The sequence below is a fragment of the Rhinatrema bivittatum genome, chromosome 9 (assembly GCF_901001135.1).
Source record: "Rhinatrema bivittatum chromosome 9, aRhiBiv1.1, whole genome shotgun sequence".
NCBI lineage: Eukaryota > Metazoa > Chordata > Amphibia > Gymnophiona > Rhinatrematidae > Rhinatrema > Rhinatrema bivittatum.
Genome location: NC_042623.1, coordinates 259,501,868 through 259,520,905, shown reverse-complemented (window position 1 = coordinate 259,520,905; position 19,038 = coordinate 259,501,868). Strand labels below are relative to the sequence as shown.

General features: G+C 41.0%; 1 protein-coding gene across 1 annotated transcript in view; it reads right to left on the bottom strand.

The window, feature by feature from the left end:
• The window catches only part of SI (sucrase-isomaltase), a 350,476-nt gene that overhangs the window by 108,923 nt on the left and 222,515 nt on the right, over positions 1 to 19,038 (bottom strand). Inside the window, 1 exon segment of the mRNA XM_029616444.1 lies at positions 6,183 to 6,337. Coding sequence (XP_029472304.1) covers positions 6,183 to 6,337 — 155 coding nt within the window.

Genomic DNA, 19,038 nt, shown 5'->3' with positions numbered 1-19,038 from the left:
AAGTGGATTGACTGATCCTTTGGAAAATCTTCTCTATCTCTTTGTGAGTGATAGTCCAGAACTCAGATAATTGGAAACAGTCTAAGGTTTGGCTTGATCTGCTTGAGGTTGAGGAGGGGTGTCTATAGTACTTTTGTCATTTGAGCTTGAAAAATGTATATGTGTGTGGGGGGGGGGGGGGAGAGGTATTATATAAAAGGAGGACTGCATAACTTGAATTTTTTTCAACAAAGAATTGAGCAAAGTCATCAATTGTGTGGCTGTCCGCAATGATAATTGATGTGAGGGAGTCAAATTTGAAGAGTTTCCTTACTAGCTGGAAAAGTTTTCCTAGGTGATTCTTTGGTAGTTTGAAAATAGGTTTTATTGACCATCCAAATTGTTGTTTTGTATTTTCTTTCATGTTCCTTGCAGATAAGTAAGCTGGTATTTGATTTTTGTTTATGCTATTTCCATTTAAGTTGGCCAGATTTTTGCTTGAGAAGGAGAAGGTCTTCATGGAACTAAGGAGAGTTCCTGGGAGGTCTGTTTGGATTTAGCTTGAGGGGGACTAGGGTATTGATGATTGAAGAGAACTTAGCATTCAATTGTTGAAGTGATATGTATTTTTTGGTATGTTATGGAGCTTGCCTATGTTGTCACTACTGACAAGTGTCATTTCTGGTGGGAGGTTTGGGCTCAGGAGAGTGAAGAGTTTTTTCTGAGATAAATAGTTAGCCTACAGTTGCCTGACTAGGAGACAAGAATCAACCTTACTGTACTGGTATCTAAGTTAATGATGGAGGAGTGGAATATAAAGTCTAAGAGTGACCACCCTGATGAGTGGGAACTTTGATTAGCTGTGTGAGGCTATTCTCCATATTAAATTGGAAGATGGTGGTATTACCTTTGGGTGGGGCCTCTGCATAGCTTCTCTAAATTCAAACACACATTTAAAGCAAACAAAACTATCAAAATAACCCAAACATTTCTAAATTAGATTTTGTGCAACCCACCTATTTGTAAAATATAAATAGGAAAGTAGCTATTGGCATTGCTTCATTCTTAAAAGATGCAAATATAAACAATGGGCTCTTTTCTGTGAAATTCAAACAATAATGATCTAACAAAGGATTCTAGCCTAGATACTCAATACTATCCTTTGAAAAGAGAAGGTGAGAGGAAGGATCCAAACTAGGGGATATACAGTATATAAGATAATCACTTCTGGAACCATTGGTCTGCCTCATGCAAGCAAGGAATTTTCCTTTTCAGGAGTCTGCTCTTGTCTGGGCCCTACCAGAAAACCAACCCCATTCAATCAAATCTCCTGGTATTCTGGGCCACAGCATGGCTATACCAGGGATTATAGGTCTTCTACTATACCAAGGCCAAGCCAACCCAGATAGAGGACAGACTCCAGACATGCTCAAGAGGTCCTGTGTTGATGTTGAGCCTCTCATCACTATACCTTTGTTGAATACAGCAATTCATAAATTAAATTATTAAATACCATACCGGTAATCCTGGTCTGCCACCATACTGGGGCCAATCTGGTCCAGGCAGCAGTTTAGACCCTAGTTATGTCATAGAACTCCTTGGTGGATACCCCAACAGCAGTCAGGGCTCTCCATGCCATTAAAAGTGACTTAGGCTCTTGTCCCCCAAATCGTAATGAAGAATATACTAGGTATCAATTTATTTATTTATTTATTTAATTCTTTTTACTATACTGACGTTCAGGACAAAGTTATATCACACCGGTTTACATTAAAACATAGGTAAGGTAAGTTACATATAACATGGTAGTAATCAAGATAACTTCAGGAAAACGTCCGGGTAACCTAGTATAAAGAAAAACTAAGAACTTAAATCAGAACTTAACTTGTATCTTAAGGAAGGACAGTGCTGAGGGAGGAAGTAAACAATTGAGGGACAATGGTAACAATAAAGTAGTACTTAAGAGCAAATTGATTTAACTAGAGGGGGTGGATGGGGCTGGTGAAAGGGGAGAGGGAGAGGGAAAAGAAAATGAAAAGAAGGGGGAAAGGTGTGGGTGGGGGGGAAGGGAAGAGAAGAGCAGGTGGGGGGGGGGGGGGGAAATGGAAAGGGGAAAGGGATAGAGATAGTGATTCCAGCATACTTCTGAACCACTAACTGCAACAGGAGTCTGAGTTTGTGCCGCACAGCTTAAGGAAAGGCTTGTTTGAATAGCCAAGACTTCAATCTCTTCCTAAAGGTAATCAGGCATTATTCCTGGAGTAAGTCTGGGGGTAATGCGTTCCACTGAGCAGAACCAGCTGTAGAGAAGGCACGTTTCCTTATGGAGGGGTGGAGGGTGGACTTAGTGGAGGGTCACTTTGTGGGCAGCTCTGATCGGTCAAGGAGGTGCGTAGTTGGAGAGGGAATTTTAAGTGGAGTGAGGACTGATTGTAGATGGTCTTGTGTATAATGGTGAGTGACTTATGCAAGATTCTGAAGTTGATGGGAAGCCAATGTAGATTTTTGAGGATGGGCGAGATATGATCTCTTCGACTAGAATTGGTTAGGATCCTTGCGGTGGCGTTCTGGAGCATCTGTAAAGGTTTAGTGAAAGTCGCAGGGAGGCCGAGAAGGAGTGTATTATGTTTATTATGGGCTTTCAGAAGAAACAGATAGGAAATTAGAAGAAATACCCATTTCATTTTGTCATTAATGCAAAATGATTGAAAATCTGAAAACATTTTGTTGGTTTTCCTGTTTTGTTTTGTAAACTAAATTGATTTGTCGGGCCTAAGCCCAAACCTGAAGCTGGGGCCTCTCCTATGGAATAAAAAAATATAAGATCATGAGTCTGATGCAAAACACTCCTAGTTCTCCCCCTTCCCCAGACTTTCTTACCCTCTTGTACAAAATTTCTTCATGGAGCAAGAACAATTCCCAGTCACTTCTGCCCCACAGCCACAATTACTGTAAAAGGCATTGGCAGACTGAGACTTGTACCATTGTAAATTTTTGCCATACGAAATGGTGCTTGACTGAACCTGGCCAGTGCCATTTCCAATATCAGCGGTGGCAGGGTAGAAATGACCAGGAATCAGTTTATGCCCCATTAATACATTTTTAACAAGAGAGTAAAAGATTGGGGGAGGGGGAAGAAATGGAGGGGAGAATGGGAGTATTTTTTTTATTTTCTGACAGCAGAAAAAAATATTTTTTTTGTTTTGTTTTTCATTTTGTTTTTTCTTTTTAAAAATTTCATTTATTTCATTTTTTAAAAATGAATAAAAAGTGTAATCAAAATAACGCAGAATAACAAAAAAAAAGTCTGCACGGGCCTACTTTTTGCTGTGTCCACACACATGGAGTAGCTTTGCCCTTTTTTCTTGAAATGCATGGCTAACTCACTGTCTCCCTAACTTCTCTTGGAGGTTCATCTAACCAATTTGGTTTTCAGGCCATCCATAATGAATATGTATTAGACAGATTTGCATTCAGAGGGTATGCAAATGTATCTCATGCATATTCTTTGTGTAAATCCTGAAAATCAGACTGGCTATGTGTGCCTCCAGGAGAGGCTTGGGAAACACTGGTCTAACTAGATAATACAAAAGCCTTCATTATTGTTATCCTTTGTTTCTGAGTAGGATTTTCACAGAAAACATGTAAAGAAAAGAGCAATGTCTCAAAAACATGTGTACAACATCAAAATTCAGTTAACACTCAAGCTGAGCCAATCAAAAGTGACATGATTCACCAAGAAACCTACTGTATATATTGCAAATAGTTTAACATGTGTTGCATAATTACTTGGTGTCGAATATAAGATGTAATACCCTTTCAAATGGTAATTTGGTTTCCATGACTCAGCTTGGAAATTAATATTTATTATTCAATTTCTCAGATATATTTTTCATAACCACCGTCATGAGATATTAATCATCTATTATATTTAGCTACCTCAAAATGTAGCTAAAAAATGACTCTCTTATTTGTTCTCTTTATTTTTACTTTAATTTCCATAGGGATAAATGAACAAATATTCTGAATTTGTAACAGCAAGAGAAATCAGATTCAGTGGTCTTTTTGATTACAGTAAATGATGCATGGGTAGAAGGAGTTGATTAATGGTTAGGTCAAAGGTTGGAAACTGTGGTTCGAATCCCACATCTCCTGACACTCCATGTTATTTTGGGCAAGTCAGTTTATATCCCTTTTCATATGGTATTCACAGGGATGGTAACCTTCAAATGGGCTCACGGGCGCACAGATGTACATGTGCATCTGTGCATGCCCAGGGATGCAGCATTTTATAAAAATATAGCCTAGGTGTATGTATGTATGTGGCTGCCTAATTTTAAGCTTGAGTGCACCCAGCAGACACACAACTGCCTATATTTTACAGCAGATGTACATCAAGCCGAGAACCCAGTATTCTCCTATGTCCTCCCAAACCCCCTGGTTATACAGCCTGCACGCCTCTTAGTTACTTCACACCACTCAGTCCTCTCACTGATGCCTGAATGTCTTTTTTTTTTTTTTTTTTACTTCCAAAGCAGAAGTAAAGTTACAAACACTGAATATAGGCGCACAACCAGGCGCATAGTTACTTGTGCGTTCATCTCTTGACTACAGCCTGGAATACCCAGGCCCTGGCCACACCACATCCCTTTATTTTCCAATGAGAGATGTGCACACATCTGCCTGCTTTATAAAACAGGGAGGATACGTGCTGGTGCTAGAGGTGAACCCATCTCCCAACTTTGGTGCACATCCAGGTTTGAAAATTCACCTTTTAGACTGGAAGCTCTTTTGATCATGGACTTTTTGTTCCTGAATTGTAATGTAAGCTACCTTCAGCATCATTTGGAAAGGTGAGCTAAAACTCCCCAAATTATTCTCATCATTACAACCATTTTAGGAAGTTACAGTGTAGTGGTGTGTTTTCAGACTGACATGTATTGAAAGTCCAACGTAAATAAGGTGGGTGTAAGCATGGTTCAAGCTGGATGGAAATTTAGCAAATCTGAACAAAAGCTATCTGAAAGATCTAAAGGTAGAGCCACTGATCTGAAGATAAATCACTTCAGATTAAAAAAAAAAAAATGTGAAGCAGATTTTCAAATGTACTTCTCATTTTCTTCAAGAAGGTTTGTGAAGCCAATTTAATGAACCCTTTGGAACTTTTTCAGGTTCATCGAATTGTTCGGTGAACCTATTTTGAAGAAGTTTTGAAGACATTTCTACTTATAGATGTCTTCCTATTGCAGTATCTGGTGAAAGGCCTCAGATTGTACAATTGCTATAGTTTTGTAAATATCCACTGGTATCTTCAGTCCCAGTGTGTTAACATTCCATACTCAAAGGTGCAATTTTCTTCTAGTTCTGAAATTGAGAAGTGTGAACATTACAGTTTTACAGGAGAATCAATTGGAGATATGCATCGTTAAGCCCTATCAGTTCAGGCTTTGTTTTCGGGCCCCCATGGGAAATTTCATTTTTTCCACGGTTCCAGGGTTTTGTTTTTTTTTGTGGATTCCCATTTTTTTTTAGTGCTTGCTAATGGGAGTTAGCACGTGGTAACCATAGTTAGCACGCACTAACTTTAAAATTGGGATCCACGAAAAAATTATGTTCCTTTTTCGCTGCCCACGAACCATTACAAATTAGACAATTTCACTGAAATTGTCTAATTCGTGAAAAATGAAGGCACATCTCTAGAATCAATTGCTTCAAAATGCAAATGAATTCCAGGGAGATGCCAAGAGGTATTCCCATTAGAGTTCTAGTGTCCCCTAAAACAGCAGGCATCTTACCAAAGTAATCTTGAAATTAATTTGCTTAAAAATATTTTTTTGTCAGCACAAAATGTAGTACATATTTAAAATGACTAATACAGCTTTTTATTTATTTATTTATTTATTTATTTAATTTTATATATCATCGTTTGGAGAGTACCATCACAAATAAAAGATAAGAGGAATAATATAAAATAATAATACAGTATAAAATAACAACACAGTATAAAATAAGGTACTATAAAATTCAATAAGCATAATAACAGGTAGGAATACAAAATATTAAAAATGAGTGGCAAGATAAAATAAGATTAATATAAGGTTCACAGATACTTTCTTGAATTGTTACTGGGTTTGTGAAAATATAACCACACAGTCAGTTGAAATATAAAAATAAAAATGCTTATTTGACCCTATTGCACTTACATAATTGTGTTTGTGCTCTTGCGCCGAATTTGGATTCCAAAAGGGTTGTTCTTAACTTCAACTTCATAAAGTCGACCCTGTTCAGTACTTTGTGGAGTGCTCGGGATATTTAGTGGCACAGGGACTTCGTATCTTTCATTGTTAGGGTCATAGATCTATTAAAAAAAAAAGCAATTTTATTTAATTTGTATAACATTTATAGTATCTTTACAGGTAGAAAAGAGACTTCTATACCAAAAATTGCTAGAAGTGAAGCATCCAATTTTATCATGTGTAAGGTAAATCCCTATTAAAAACTGGATTCCCTAAACTAATGTTAAAATACATACTAAAAGGGCCACTTTAAAGTCAGCTTGGCTCTTTAAATAAACAAATTCAAATCCAGGTAACTGCAGAAGACAATAAGAAATAGAGTAATCAAAAGCAATTACTGCAAATGTGAACTTTTTAAAATTGCTATTATATATGCCTGCTTTTACATGTATATAAATTCTTTTGAAATGTACTTCCTTATAGGATCATTCATCAAAATGCATTATGGCATTAACACATGCAATAATAGTACTATCGCATGACGTGAATGCAAATTTTTGGAAGGGGCGGGATTAAGGAGGGGTTTGGGTGGGATTAATTAAAACGAGGGGCAATACTGCACTGTGCGATATCTTAATGCATGCTATTGCATGGTTTTAATGCTGGAAATAACTACACCTTTTTTCCTGATGTTAAGCTGTGCAATATGCCTGAAATGCAATTGGCGATAAATTTTGCCAATTGCATTTTGGCCATTTCTGGGCTTGGGAGGGGAGAGGGAGTAGAGTAGATTAGAGAAGAGAGAGAAAGAAAGAAAGAGAGAGGGAGAGAGAGAGAGCACCTCTGGGGAAGTCGTCACAGTATTCAACTATTTATATGACTATAGGAGGGCTAGCTAATAGCTTAAGTTAGTGTATAGCAGCAAATGATGAGATTGACATAATTGGCATCACAGAGACTTGGTGGAAGGAGGATAACCAATGGGACAGTGCTATATCAGGGTACAAATTATATTGCAATGATAGGGAGGATCAACTTGGTGGGGGTGTGGCACTTTATGTCCGGGAGGGTATAGAGTCCAACAGGATAAAGATCATATAAGAGACTTATTTATTTATTTATTTATTAATAAATTAATAAAATAAATAAATAAATAAATAAATAAATATGAGACTAAATGCTCAGTAGAATCCATATGGGTAGAAATCCCATGTGTGCTGGGTAAGAATATAGTGATAGGAGTATACTACTGTCCACCTTGACTAAATGGTCAGACAGATGATGAAATGTTAAGAGAAATCAGGGAAGCTAACCAATTTGGCAGTGCAATAATAATGGGAGATTTCAATTAACCAATATTGACTGGGTAAATGTAACATCAGGACTTGCTAGAGACATAAAGTTTCTGGATGTAATAAATGACTGCTTCATGGAACAATTGGTTCAGGAACCAACAAGAGAGGGAGCTATTTTAGATTTAATTCTTAGTGGAATGCAGGATTTGGTGAGAGAGGTAACGGTGGTGGGGTCACTTGGCAACAGTGATCATAACATGATCAAATTTAAACTAATAACCGAAAGGGGGACAATAAGTAAATCTGCAGCCCTAACACTAAACTTTCAAAAGGGAAACTTTGATAAAATGAGGAAAATAGAAAAAAACTGAAAGGTGCAGCTGCAAAGGTTAAAAGTGTTCAACAGGCTTGGACATTGTTTAAAAATACAACCCTAGAAGCGCAGTCCATTTGAATTCCACACATTAAGAAAGTTGGAAGGAAGGCAAAACGATTACCGTCATGGTTAAAAGGTAAGGTGAAGGAGGCTATTTTAGCCAAAAAAATCATCCTTCAAAAATTGGAAGAAGGATCCATCTAAAGAAAATAGGATAAAACATAAGCATTGCCAAGTTAAGTGTAAAACATTGATAAGACAGGCGAAGAGAGAATTTGAAATGAAGTTGGCCATAGAGGTAAAAACTTCTAATAAAAACTTTTTAAAATATATCCGAAGCAAGAAACCTGTGAGGGAGTCAGATGGACCATTATATGACCGAGGGGTTAAAGGGGCTCTTAGGGGATAAGGCCATTGCAGAAAGTCTAAATAAATTCTTTGCTTCCGTGTTTACTAATGAGAATGTTGGGGAGATAAAAGTTCCTGAGATGGTTTTCAGAGGTGATGAGTCAGATGAACTGAATGAAATCACTGTGAACCTGGAAGATATAGTAGGCCAGATTGACAAACTAAAGAGTACCAAATCACCTGGACTGGATGGTGTGCATCCTAGGGTACTGAAGGAACTGAAAAATGAAATTTCTGATCTATTAGTTAAAATATGTAACCTATCATTAAAATCATCCATTGTACCTGAAGACTGGAGGGTGGCCAATGTAACCCCAACTTTACATATGCTCCGCCCCAACTCCGCCCCCGAATACAAAATTAAAAATTTGCATTCACAAATCGCGTTAACGGCTGTTAGCGCGATTTGCGGAATTATCTCCCGCGGTAACTCCTTGGAAAATGACCCCCATGGTTTAATGGAACACAGTCAACATGGATTTACCCAAGGGAAGTCATGCCTAACAAATCTGCTTCATTTTTTTGAAGGGGTTAATAAACATGTGGATAAAAGTGAACAGGTAGATGTAGGCATTTGACAAAGTCCCTCATGAGAGGCTTCTAAGAAAACTAAAAAGTAATGGGATAGGAGGCGATGTCCTTTCGTGGATTACAAACTGGTTAAAAGACAGGAAACAGAGAGTAGGATTAAATGGTCAATTTTCTCAGTGGAAAAGGGTAAACAATGGAGTGCCTCAGGGATCTGTACTTGGACCAGTGCTTTTCAATATATATATAAATGATCTGGAAAGGAATACAACGAGTGAGGTTATCAAATTTGTGGATGATACAAAATTATTCAGAGTAGTTAAGCTAGAAGCGAATTGTGATACATTATAGGAGGACCTTGCAAGACTTAAGATTGGGCATCCAAATGGCAGATGAAATTTAATGTGAACAAGTGCAAGGTGTTGCATATAGGGAAAAATAACCCTTGCTGTAGTTAGATGATGTTAGGTTCCATTTTAGGAACTACCACCCAGGCAAAAGATCTAGGCATCATAGTGTATACTTTAAAATCGTCAGCTCAGTGTGCTGCAGCAGTCAAAAAAGCAAACAGAATGTTAAGAATTATTAGGAAGGGAATGGTTAATAAAACGGAAAATGTCATAATGCCTCTATATCACTCCATGGTGAGACCACACCTTGAATACTGTGTACAATTCTGGTTGCCACATCTCAAAAAAGATATAGTTGCGATGGAGAAGGGTCAGAGAAGGGCAACCAAAATGATAAAGAGGATGGAACAGCTCCCCTATGAGGAAAGGCTGAAGAGGTTAGGGCTGTTCAGCTTGGAGAAGAGATGGCTGAGGGGGGATATGATAGAGATGTTTAAAATTATGAGAGGTCTTGAACGAGTAGATGTGATTCGGTTATTTATACTTTCGAATAATAGAAGGACTAGGGGGCATTCCATGAAGTTAGCAAGTAACACATTTAAGACTAATTGGAGAAAATTCTTTTTTCACTCAACGCACAATAAAGCTCTGGAATTTATTGCCAGAGGATGTGGTTAGTGCAGTTAGTGTAGCTGGGTTCAGAAAAGATTTGGATAAGTTCTTGGAGGAGAAGTCCATTAATGGCTATTAATCAAGTTTACTTAGGGAATAGCCACTGCTATTAATTGCATCAGTAGCAAGGGATCTTCTTAGTGTTTGGATAATTGCCAGGTTTTTGTGGCCTGGTTTGGCCTCTGTTGGAAACAGGGTGCTGGGCTTGATGGACCCTTGGTCTGACCCAGCATGGCAATTTCTCATGTTCTTATGTTCTTAAGTTGAGTTGTTGGTGGTGGCTTAGGGTTTAGGGGCCAGTTTAAAAGAGTGAGAGTACACGTTCCAGAGTGAGAGTACACGTTCCACAAAAAAACCTCCGCTCAGCAAACAAAGCACTACTAACAATCCCTTCAGTAAAGTCAGCAAAATTAACCCAAGTGAGAGACAGGGCTTTATCATTGGCTGGGCCCATACTATGGAACACGATGCCACCCGAACTCAGATTACAGAATAATCTCAAAACTTTTAAGAAAAATTTAAAAACATGGCTCTTTAAAAAAGCCTTCACTAAAGAGTATGGAGGGTAGAGAATGAAAGTACAGGGTAATGCAGATGAGAATGAATTTATTCAATCCTACATTTAAGAAGTAATATCTCAAAGAGATAGTAACTCAATAATATACCTGGACTTGACCAACATTACTCAAATAATGATTTTATTTATGAAATTGTAACCGAACTTTATTGGCACCTGTTAGAATGTATGATATCCTACATTTACTTACCTTAGTCTATGTGCCTATTTGTAAACCGTTGCGATGGTATATAACTTAGCGACGGTATAGAAAAGTTTTTAAATAAATGAATAGCACAGAACACCTCAGTGAAGATTTGAAGTCATTTGAAGTGAGGAAAGTCTCACAAAAATGAGATTTCTACTATGTTATCTCAGTCTAGTTTGATGGTACCCTGTTACAGAGTCCATCAAGCTAGTTGACTACTACGAGGGCTTTATAAGTAGTCTGTCTCTCTGTCTCCCTCTCTCTCTCTCTCCACATGCAATATTATAGCATTTTGATGAATCTATAATGTACTCATTTTGTGGGAAGGTTCAGAGATGTTTTGCTCCCCATAAGGGAGCTGCAGATGGTGTGCTCTAGCTGTTTATCACCAGCTGGCACCCTCTTAGGAGCATGGATTTTAGATAGACAGATTGGGGCGGATTTTAAAAGCCCTACGCGCCAGCGCACCTATTTTGCATAGGCCGCTGGCGCGCGTAAAGCCCCGGGACGCGTGTAAGTCCCGGGGCTTCGTAAAAGGGGCGGGAGGGGGCGTGTCTGGGGCGTGTCCGAAGACCAGAAGCATATCCTGGAGGCGTGCCCGGGGTCAGGGGGCGGTCTAAGGTGGGTCCGGGGGCGGGTCAAGGCTTCGGGGGCGGGCCAGGAGGGTGGTCTCAAGTCCCCCGGCACTGCGGCCTGTGCCGGGGGCTGACGAGGCGGCGCGCACAAGTTACGCCTGCTTCAAGTAGGCGTAACTTGCCCAACAAAGGTAGGGGGGGGATTTAGGTAGGGCTGCGGGGTGGGGTAGATAGGGGAAGGGAGGGGAAGGTGGGGGGATGTGGAAGGAAAGTTCCCTCCGAAGCCGCTCCGATTTCGGGGCGGCCTCGGAGGGAACGGAGGCAGGCTGCGCGGCTCGGTGCGCGCTGACCCCGTATTTTAAAAGATACGCGCAGCAACGCGCGTATCTTTTAAAATCTGGCTTACTTTTGTTCGCGCCAGTTGCGTGAACAAAAGTACGTGCTCGCGTATTTTTTTAAGATCTAGGGGGTGGGGCATGGGCAGGACAGTGCGGTCTGGGGGCGGGGTCAGAGTCTTCCAGCATAGCGGCCATTTGCTGCTGTCGGCAAGCGCGCACAACTTACTTCAGCCCCAGGTTTGAAGTAAGTTTTAAAACAAGAAAAAAAACAAGAAAAATGTAGGGGGGAAAGGGCAGGGGAGGTAAGGGAAGGGAAGGTGGGGGAAGGGGGTAGGGAATGGGGGAAGGCAACGCAGCTCGGTGCGGGCTCGGTGCACAATTGTACATCCCCTTGCACGTGCCGACTCCCAATTTTATAACTTGAGTGTGCAAGTTATAAAATTGAGCGTACATGTGTGCGCACCAGGTAGCACATGCACGCACGCACCTTTCAAAATCTACCCCTAACTGTTTAAGATGACTTCAGGAGTGTTATGAGAAATTGGGACTATATTTCTGAAGGATAATTAGGACTAAATGCTAACCATTCTACAGTTGGGAGAAGTATTTAACATAGCTGGGAGTTGAGAAATGGATTGCACATTCTGCGATCAGAATAACTGGAAAGGAGAAAAAGATCATGTGGTAAGGAATTGATTTCCATTAAATTCAAAGACATTACTAGAGAAGTGAGGTCCAAACTTATTAATCTTTCTTCTACTTATTAACTTTATTTGAAACCCAGTTTGAGTGCTGTCATTATTAGTGATGTGATTCAGCCGAACCTTTTGGTTCGGCCTTCGTTATCGGTCCGCCACAGGAAATTTCGTTTCCCGTGGTTCGGGCCAATTTTTTTTTGGTTGTCCCGAGCCGAAAAAACCCCCAAAACACCCCAACCCTATAGATTTAATTAAATACAACCCCCCACCCTCCCGACCCTCCCAAAACTTACTGAAAGTCCCTGGTGGTCCAGCTGGGGTCCAGGGAGCGATCTCCCGCTCTCAGGCCCTCGGCTGCCAGTAAACAAAATGGTGCCAATGGCCCTTTGCCCTTTCCATGTTACAGGGGCTATCAGTGCCATTGGTCGGCTCCTGTCACATGGTAGGAGCAATGGATGGCCCGTGCCATTTTTTAAGATGGCGCCACATTTCTTCTCAGTGTGATTTTGGATGCAAGAGGCTGTGACTATTGTCTGTGCCGTATACATTGAAGGAAAAAGGGCTGATACTGTGTTTAATGCAAAAGGACCTTTAAGCTAAGCTTCTCCCCCACAAGGAGTTCTGGAATTCAGATTGTAAAGCTATCGATGGAGAACTGAAAGTGGATAGGGTCCTTCTCTCGTTCTATGTGCTCCAGGGTGTATCTTAAAGAATCCGCACCACTCTAGGGTTACATAGTCAACACTAAATACCAGTGCATTAGGTCGAGCCTAGGGCTCCAAAAAAGTTTGAAGAAACTCTGGCTCAAAAAAAATAAATAAAAACAAGACTAAAACTAATTTATTCCCAGTTAACTTAACTTCACAGTTTCAAGTGAAAAATAGCATAAAGTTGGTTCCTAAGGAGATCACCTCCTGCTGCTTATTTAAAACTACTGTCAAAGTTGTGCAGCTTTACAAAGATCAGGAAATATAATCACCTTATGGCAAAGAAAAACATTATCTTTTGAATGAAAATACATTTGCGAAGTTCAATTTCTATCCAGTTCTTGCTTCCTAGCCTTCTGTCTAGGAATCCTTGAGGAATCTAGTCAGATTCAGATAATCAGAGGAAAGCAGAACAACCTCCAGGGTCACCCTGCACATGAACAGCCCCAGAACCAGCAGGAAGGTAATAAACCCTGATGAAAGGCAGCATTGAATCAACAGGAACATTCAACATTTCCTGGAAAAAGTGAACTGAATATGTATAGAATTTCTTATTTCAAGACCATTTTTGCAAATTATAATTTCATAAAACTGAACACATATATAAAGTATAAATGCATGTTTTTACTGTTATACATCATCTTTCATAATAGTTGGCTCTGAGTTGTTATGTTGTCCTATGGGAACCATACAATTAACAACACTCCTAGCCTGATCAACTGCCTCCAGAGCAACAAAATCCCCTTTGGTGCCTCCTACCTTCTGCAGGCTTATTTTCTACCAGCTCACCTTATAAATTCATAATTGCACAGTCTATGTGATGTCCTGCTGGGGAGATAGAGGGCATTGAGAGGACTGAAAACACGAGAGGAGGAGGGACATAGGAGGAGGTTGTCGGATGGAAGAGTGTTGATGTGGAGTTGGGATCTGGTTGGCAAGTTGGGATGGGAAGGGCTAGAGGGTATTTAGAGCCAGGGAATAGGATTAGGACGGAAGGGGTGATTTCCTTTGAAGGGGGACCAAGGATAGGTCAGTATGCTACTAGTTAACCACAACCCCATAGTCTTTGCTAACTTACACTCATTAAACAGGGGGTATTAAATATAAGGCGAGCTAGTGCAGTTTATTACATAGCACAGGACCAAGGACAGGGTCAGTATGCTACTAGTTAACCACAACCCCATAGTCTTTGCTAACTTACACTCATTAAACAGGGGGTATTAAATATAAGGCGAGCTAGTGCAGTTTAGTACATAGCACAGGAATAACTAATTAGGTTATTCCAATGCTATTAGAGGTGAATTTTAAGACCCACGCGCTTGTGCACATGTGTGTGTATTTGCCAGCTTGTGCACATGGACGCAGCAATTTTATAACATACGTGCATATATGCACATATAAGTGCACCTGTTCTAAAATCAGTTATACGTTTGTACATGTGCACGTGGCATATTCATGTAAATGCCACCTTGATCGTGTAAGTGGGGGGATTTTAGTAGATATGCATGCCGACGCAATTACCTGTTTCCCCAGTTCATTCCCAGTTCACCCCAGTAAAAAAAGAGAACTTCCTAAATCCCCTAACTATCTTGCCTCTCTTTTACCCTACCTGTCCCAACCCTTAAAACCCCACCGACTAGCCTAGTATTTTTTATTTTATTTCTTACTCACCGTCCATAGCAGAGGTAAAGTTATGCGGTAGGGGACCCCGGCATGCACGTAACTACTTACACGCAGACTTCATGTTACAGATTTGTTCCTCCCACGTGTCCTCCCCCCCCCCCTTTTTTTTTTTGAACTTTTTGATTTGTGCTCATTCCAGGAGATACGCGTGTACTTGCATGGTTTTTAAAATCTGTGCGGCTTGCGCTGGACCAAGTCAAACGTGTATCTCCAGGCTTTGGTGCATGTAGAACTTTTAAAATCCACCAGTTAGGGAGCACAATTTTCAAAGTATTTTAGCCATGTTAAACTGGAGATTGCCTTGCCTAAAAATTACCCTCCCCCAGTCTACTAAAAATCCATGTAGGCTTCCACAGCATGCATAATTTGTCAGATTGAGAGGAGGTGTTCCTGGGAAATTCTGAGGAGGAAAATAGCATGCATATGTGAGATTTTCAAAGGTATACCTATAGTTTAGTTTACCCCTCTCAGGCACCTGTACAAAATTTTAGGTTTAAAGTTTGCAGGCATTTTAAGCACACATACTTTATGGTAATGTTAAAAAGAAATTACCCAGATCATTTATCTTTACAAATTAGTATGAAATGTGTGTTCTAAAAGCACTGCTGGTCTTCACATTTATAAGAGGTTTTTGAAAATTGGCACAGTAATATTTAACAATGCTGGCTGGCACACACATTTTTAACCTTAAAGTGAGGTGAAACCAATGCATTTAATAGCATTGGTTTCACCCCACTCTAGAGGTTTAGTACATAACACATAGCATGTTAACAGCAATTAGAAATTTTAATGATACTGGAGCAGTTGTGATACCTGTTCGGCCACCCTCCCAAAGATGACGAAACACAAATATGAATGGAGAACAATTTGGATGGCCGCGGCCATTTATTAGATATCTGACAATGTAATCAAAATTAGGGTGCCCGAGCCCCAACTAATCTACTGTATCCCTCTGGAGGTGCCAGTGGATCTTTCTGTGACTGCGCTAGCAGATTGCCCAGGGTCAAGCATCTGCGCCACGTGCCTTGATAAGTTGTACTGTTTAGAAGGGGGTCTGCACTGCAGGGCAAGCCACCAAGCAGCAGACCTACCAGCTTCCCCTCTTGCTTTGCGCAGTCTGATCCACCTGCCTGCACTCTAATTTGTCAAGTCTCATATGAAGGCTGTGGCCTCCTTTACACCAATTGGCTCCTCCCCTGATCTATTATTACCCTTCCCCATTACTGGGCTTGATCACCCTAGTGTGACAGGGTTAACAAATGATAATTGCATACCTAACACAGACTAACATAATACATACTTGCTATCTTCAGAAGGAAAGGCTGAGTGGGAAAATTGCTATCTCTTGGGAGGCGGCATCAAACAGGGAGAGCCAGAGGACCTGGTAGATTTACAACTCCCACTGGCTCTGCCCCCTTGCCCACGTTATGACACTGACCCCAGGAACCAATTTGGGACAGCTAGCACTGGTGTTGCTGACTGATGACATCACTGGAAATAGTGCCAGCCAATCCTGGGATGTCCAGACATCTTGCTGATCACATTGACCATGTGGTTGGCACCATCACCAACTATCCAGTGGCTCCTTCTCAGCCAGGTTCATGAAGTGGTAGCAACCGTGCATCCATGCTGGGAGGGGGGAAAATGTCCATTACTTTTACTACATAGCCCCAACCTGAATTATTTGTATTTATTTGTTTCCCTTTTAAGTTGTGTTGGAATTAAGGACCTAACTTTTCATTTTCAAAGGTGATATACACCAGAGTGGATCCAGTTTATCTTATTTATTAAAAAAAAAGTTTATTACTTTGCACAAAAATGTTTGAAATTATTCAAGAGTGGTATAAAAGGGGCTTTTTGTATATAAGAAATCTAAAAGTTTTTTTGCATTTTGATGTATGGAGATAAAAAATATACCTGATCTATAAAACCAATAATCAATCTTTCAATTATATATTCACCACAGTGTATGTTCCATGATATGTTATGAAAATACAGAATGGCAAGGAATGTAAATCAAAAGTGGATTTGAAAACAGAATTGCTTAGAAATTTTTAAAAAATTGTAAATTTTCTAATCTATTTTATTTATTTTTTATTATTTCTTTCATATTTTACTCTAATTCATTATTAATAATCCAACTGATTACACCAGTAGACCTAGGCAAGATGGCAAAATTATGTCAAACACAAACCAGGCTAAAATCTTCCTGATATGAGTTTGACTTCAAATTTTTCACATCTCTAATCACAATTTTATCCTAGAGGGCACTCTATCAATATGTATGATTCATGTGTTATAGAAGGTCACAGTTGTTTGCAGAGTGAGATGTATGACAGTAGAATCCTCTGTTATGGCATGACTGCATAGAGTGCAAGATAGGTGATACAGCGATGGAGCCCAGATGGTACTGTAGGATATGTGGAAAAGGGTGTGACGTCATGAAAGCAATATAGGGTTTGAGGATTGCTCTGTGTGTTTAAGGGAAAGGTTGAAGGAGACAAAACGTTGGGAGGCTCTGTGATCAGAGTGAGTTTGATGTTTATATAGTAAGCAAGTGCACGTTTGCAATCCAACAAGTGAAGCCACCGTTCACTTTCATTTTTGTGCAGCTTCAGGAAGAAGGTTGGCAGGGTGATAATTTGGTTTAGGAGGAATGTCAACACAACCTTGGGAAGGAATGCAGGATGATTTCGCAAAGTCACCTTGTTGTGGTAGAATTCCAAGTACAGAGAGTAGTGAACTTATGCTTGCAACTCACTGATGTGCCTTGTTAAGGTGAGGGTGACGAGGAAGGGGATCTTCCAGGAGGGGTACCACAGATGACAACTATCCAAGGGCTTAAAGGGTAGGAGCATCAGCTGCTCCAGAACTACATTGAGGTCCCATGGAACTGGAGGTTTGAGAATGGGGAAGGGATGCACAGCTGTAGAATGCCCTTCATGAGATTAATGGGTGGCAGGATACTGATGCACCATTATGCAGATGATGGTAGGCTGCAATGGCATTGACATGGACTCTGACGGAGGCTGTCACAAGCCCCGTCTGGTACAGAAACTGGAGGTACTCCAGCAGATGCTCTGGCAAGCAGGAGAAAGGGTCCACACTGTGCTTGGCACACCGAGAGGAATATCTGATCCATTTACCTTGATGGTTCTTCCTAGTGGAGAGCTTCCTGGAGAAGACCAGGATATCTTGAAGCTGCGGGGATAGGTTTAAATGACTTAGTACCGCCCATTCAATTTCCATGCTGTGAGATGTAGAGAAGAATGGAGGGGGTGTAGAAGGGAGCCCCCGACCTGGGAGAGCAAGTCTGCACTGTGGCCGAGTGGGATGGGTCTGTCAATGGAGAGTCGAACTAGATATGCGTACCACGGTTGTCTTGGCCATGCTGGAGCTATGAGAATGAGACTGGCCCTGTCTGCAATGCATTTCTGGATCATCCATGAAATGAGTGGTATGGGATGGTAAGGGTATAGGAGACCCTCTGCCCATGAGATGAGGAACATGTCCTGTACCAGGCGTTGGAAGCTGGAGTAAACCGAGCAGAAGGTCTGTACTTTTCAGTTGTGCTCTCTAGCAAAAGGATTGATGCGAGGAAGACCCCTACATTTGAAGAGTCTTTCTGCCACATCCTGACAAAACTCCCATTTGTGAGGGTGGAAGATTCTGCTTAACTTTTCTGCTCTGGAGCTCTCTATCGCTGGCAGATACGTGGTCTGCAGCATGATGGAATGCCGTTCCACCCTTTCCAAGATCTGTACCGCTTCTTTGCACAACATCCAAGAACTGGACCCTTCTTCCTTGTTTATGTAGAACATTGCTACTTGGTTGTCCATATGGATCATCACTGTTTTTCCATGGAGGAAGGTCTTGAATGTGCGGAGTGCATTGCCGATGGCTCGACGCTCCAGGAGGTTGATCTGCTGTGCCCTCTCCCATAGGTCTTGAGTCTGAAGTTGGGCTGGGTGGGCACCCCACCCTTTGTTCGATGCATCAGTGGCGAGTTCTAGGTGATGGGCAGTTGGGCGGAGAGATGCTCTGGTGGTGAGCACATAGGCCCCAACCAGCAGCTGAGGTCCGTTTTCATGCTGCACGAGAAGACCACTTGTAAGTGAGCCTCTGTGGAGGCTCACTTACAAGTGGTCTTCCTTAGGTAGGCAGAAGTACCTCAGGGTACAGATCCAGTAGTGGCCTGATGATGGTGCGACTGAGGTGCAGGAAGCCTGAGGGAATCTGTAGGTAGCGGTAGGACCATGAACTCAGGAAGTGTAGGAATAGGTTCGCTGAAGAGTAACGGTAGTGACCTGTGGCACGGGGTAATCCGCAGAGAGTTCCAGCGAGCAGTAGTGTTGAAGTCCGAAGTAAAGTTCCAAAGTAGTGGGTCAGGTAGTATCCCATGGCAGGGAGACCCTCCGAGGAGCGGATA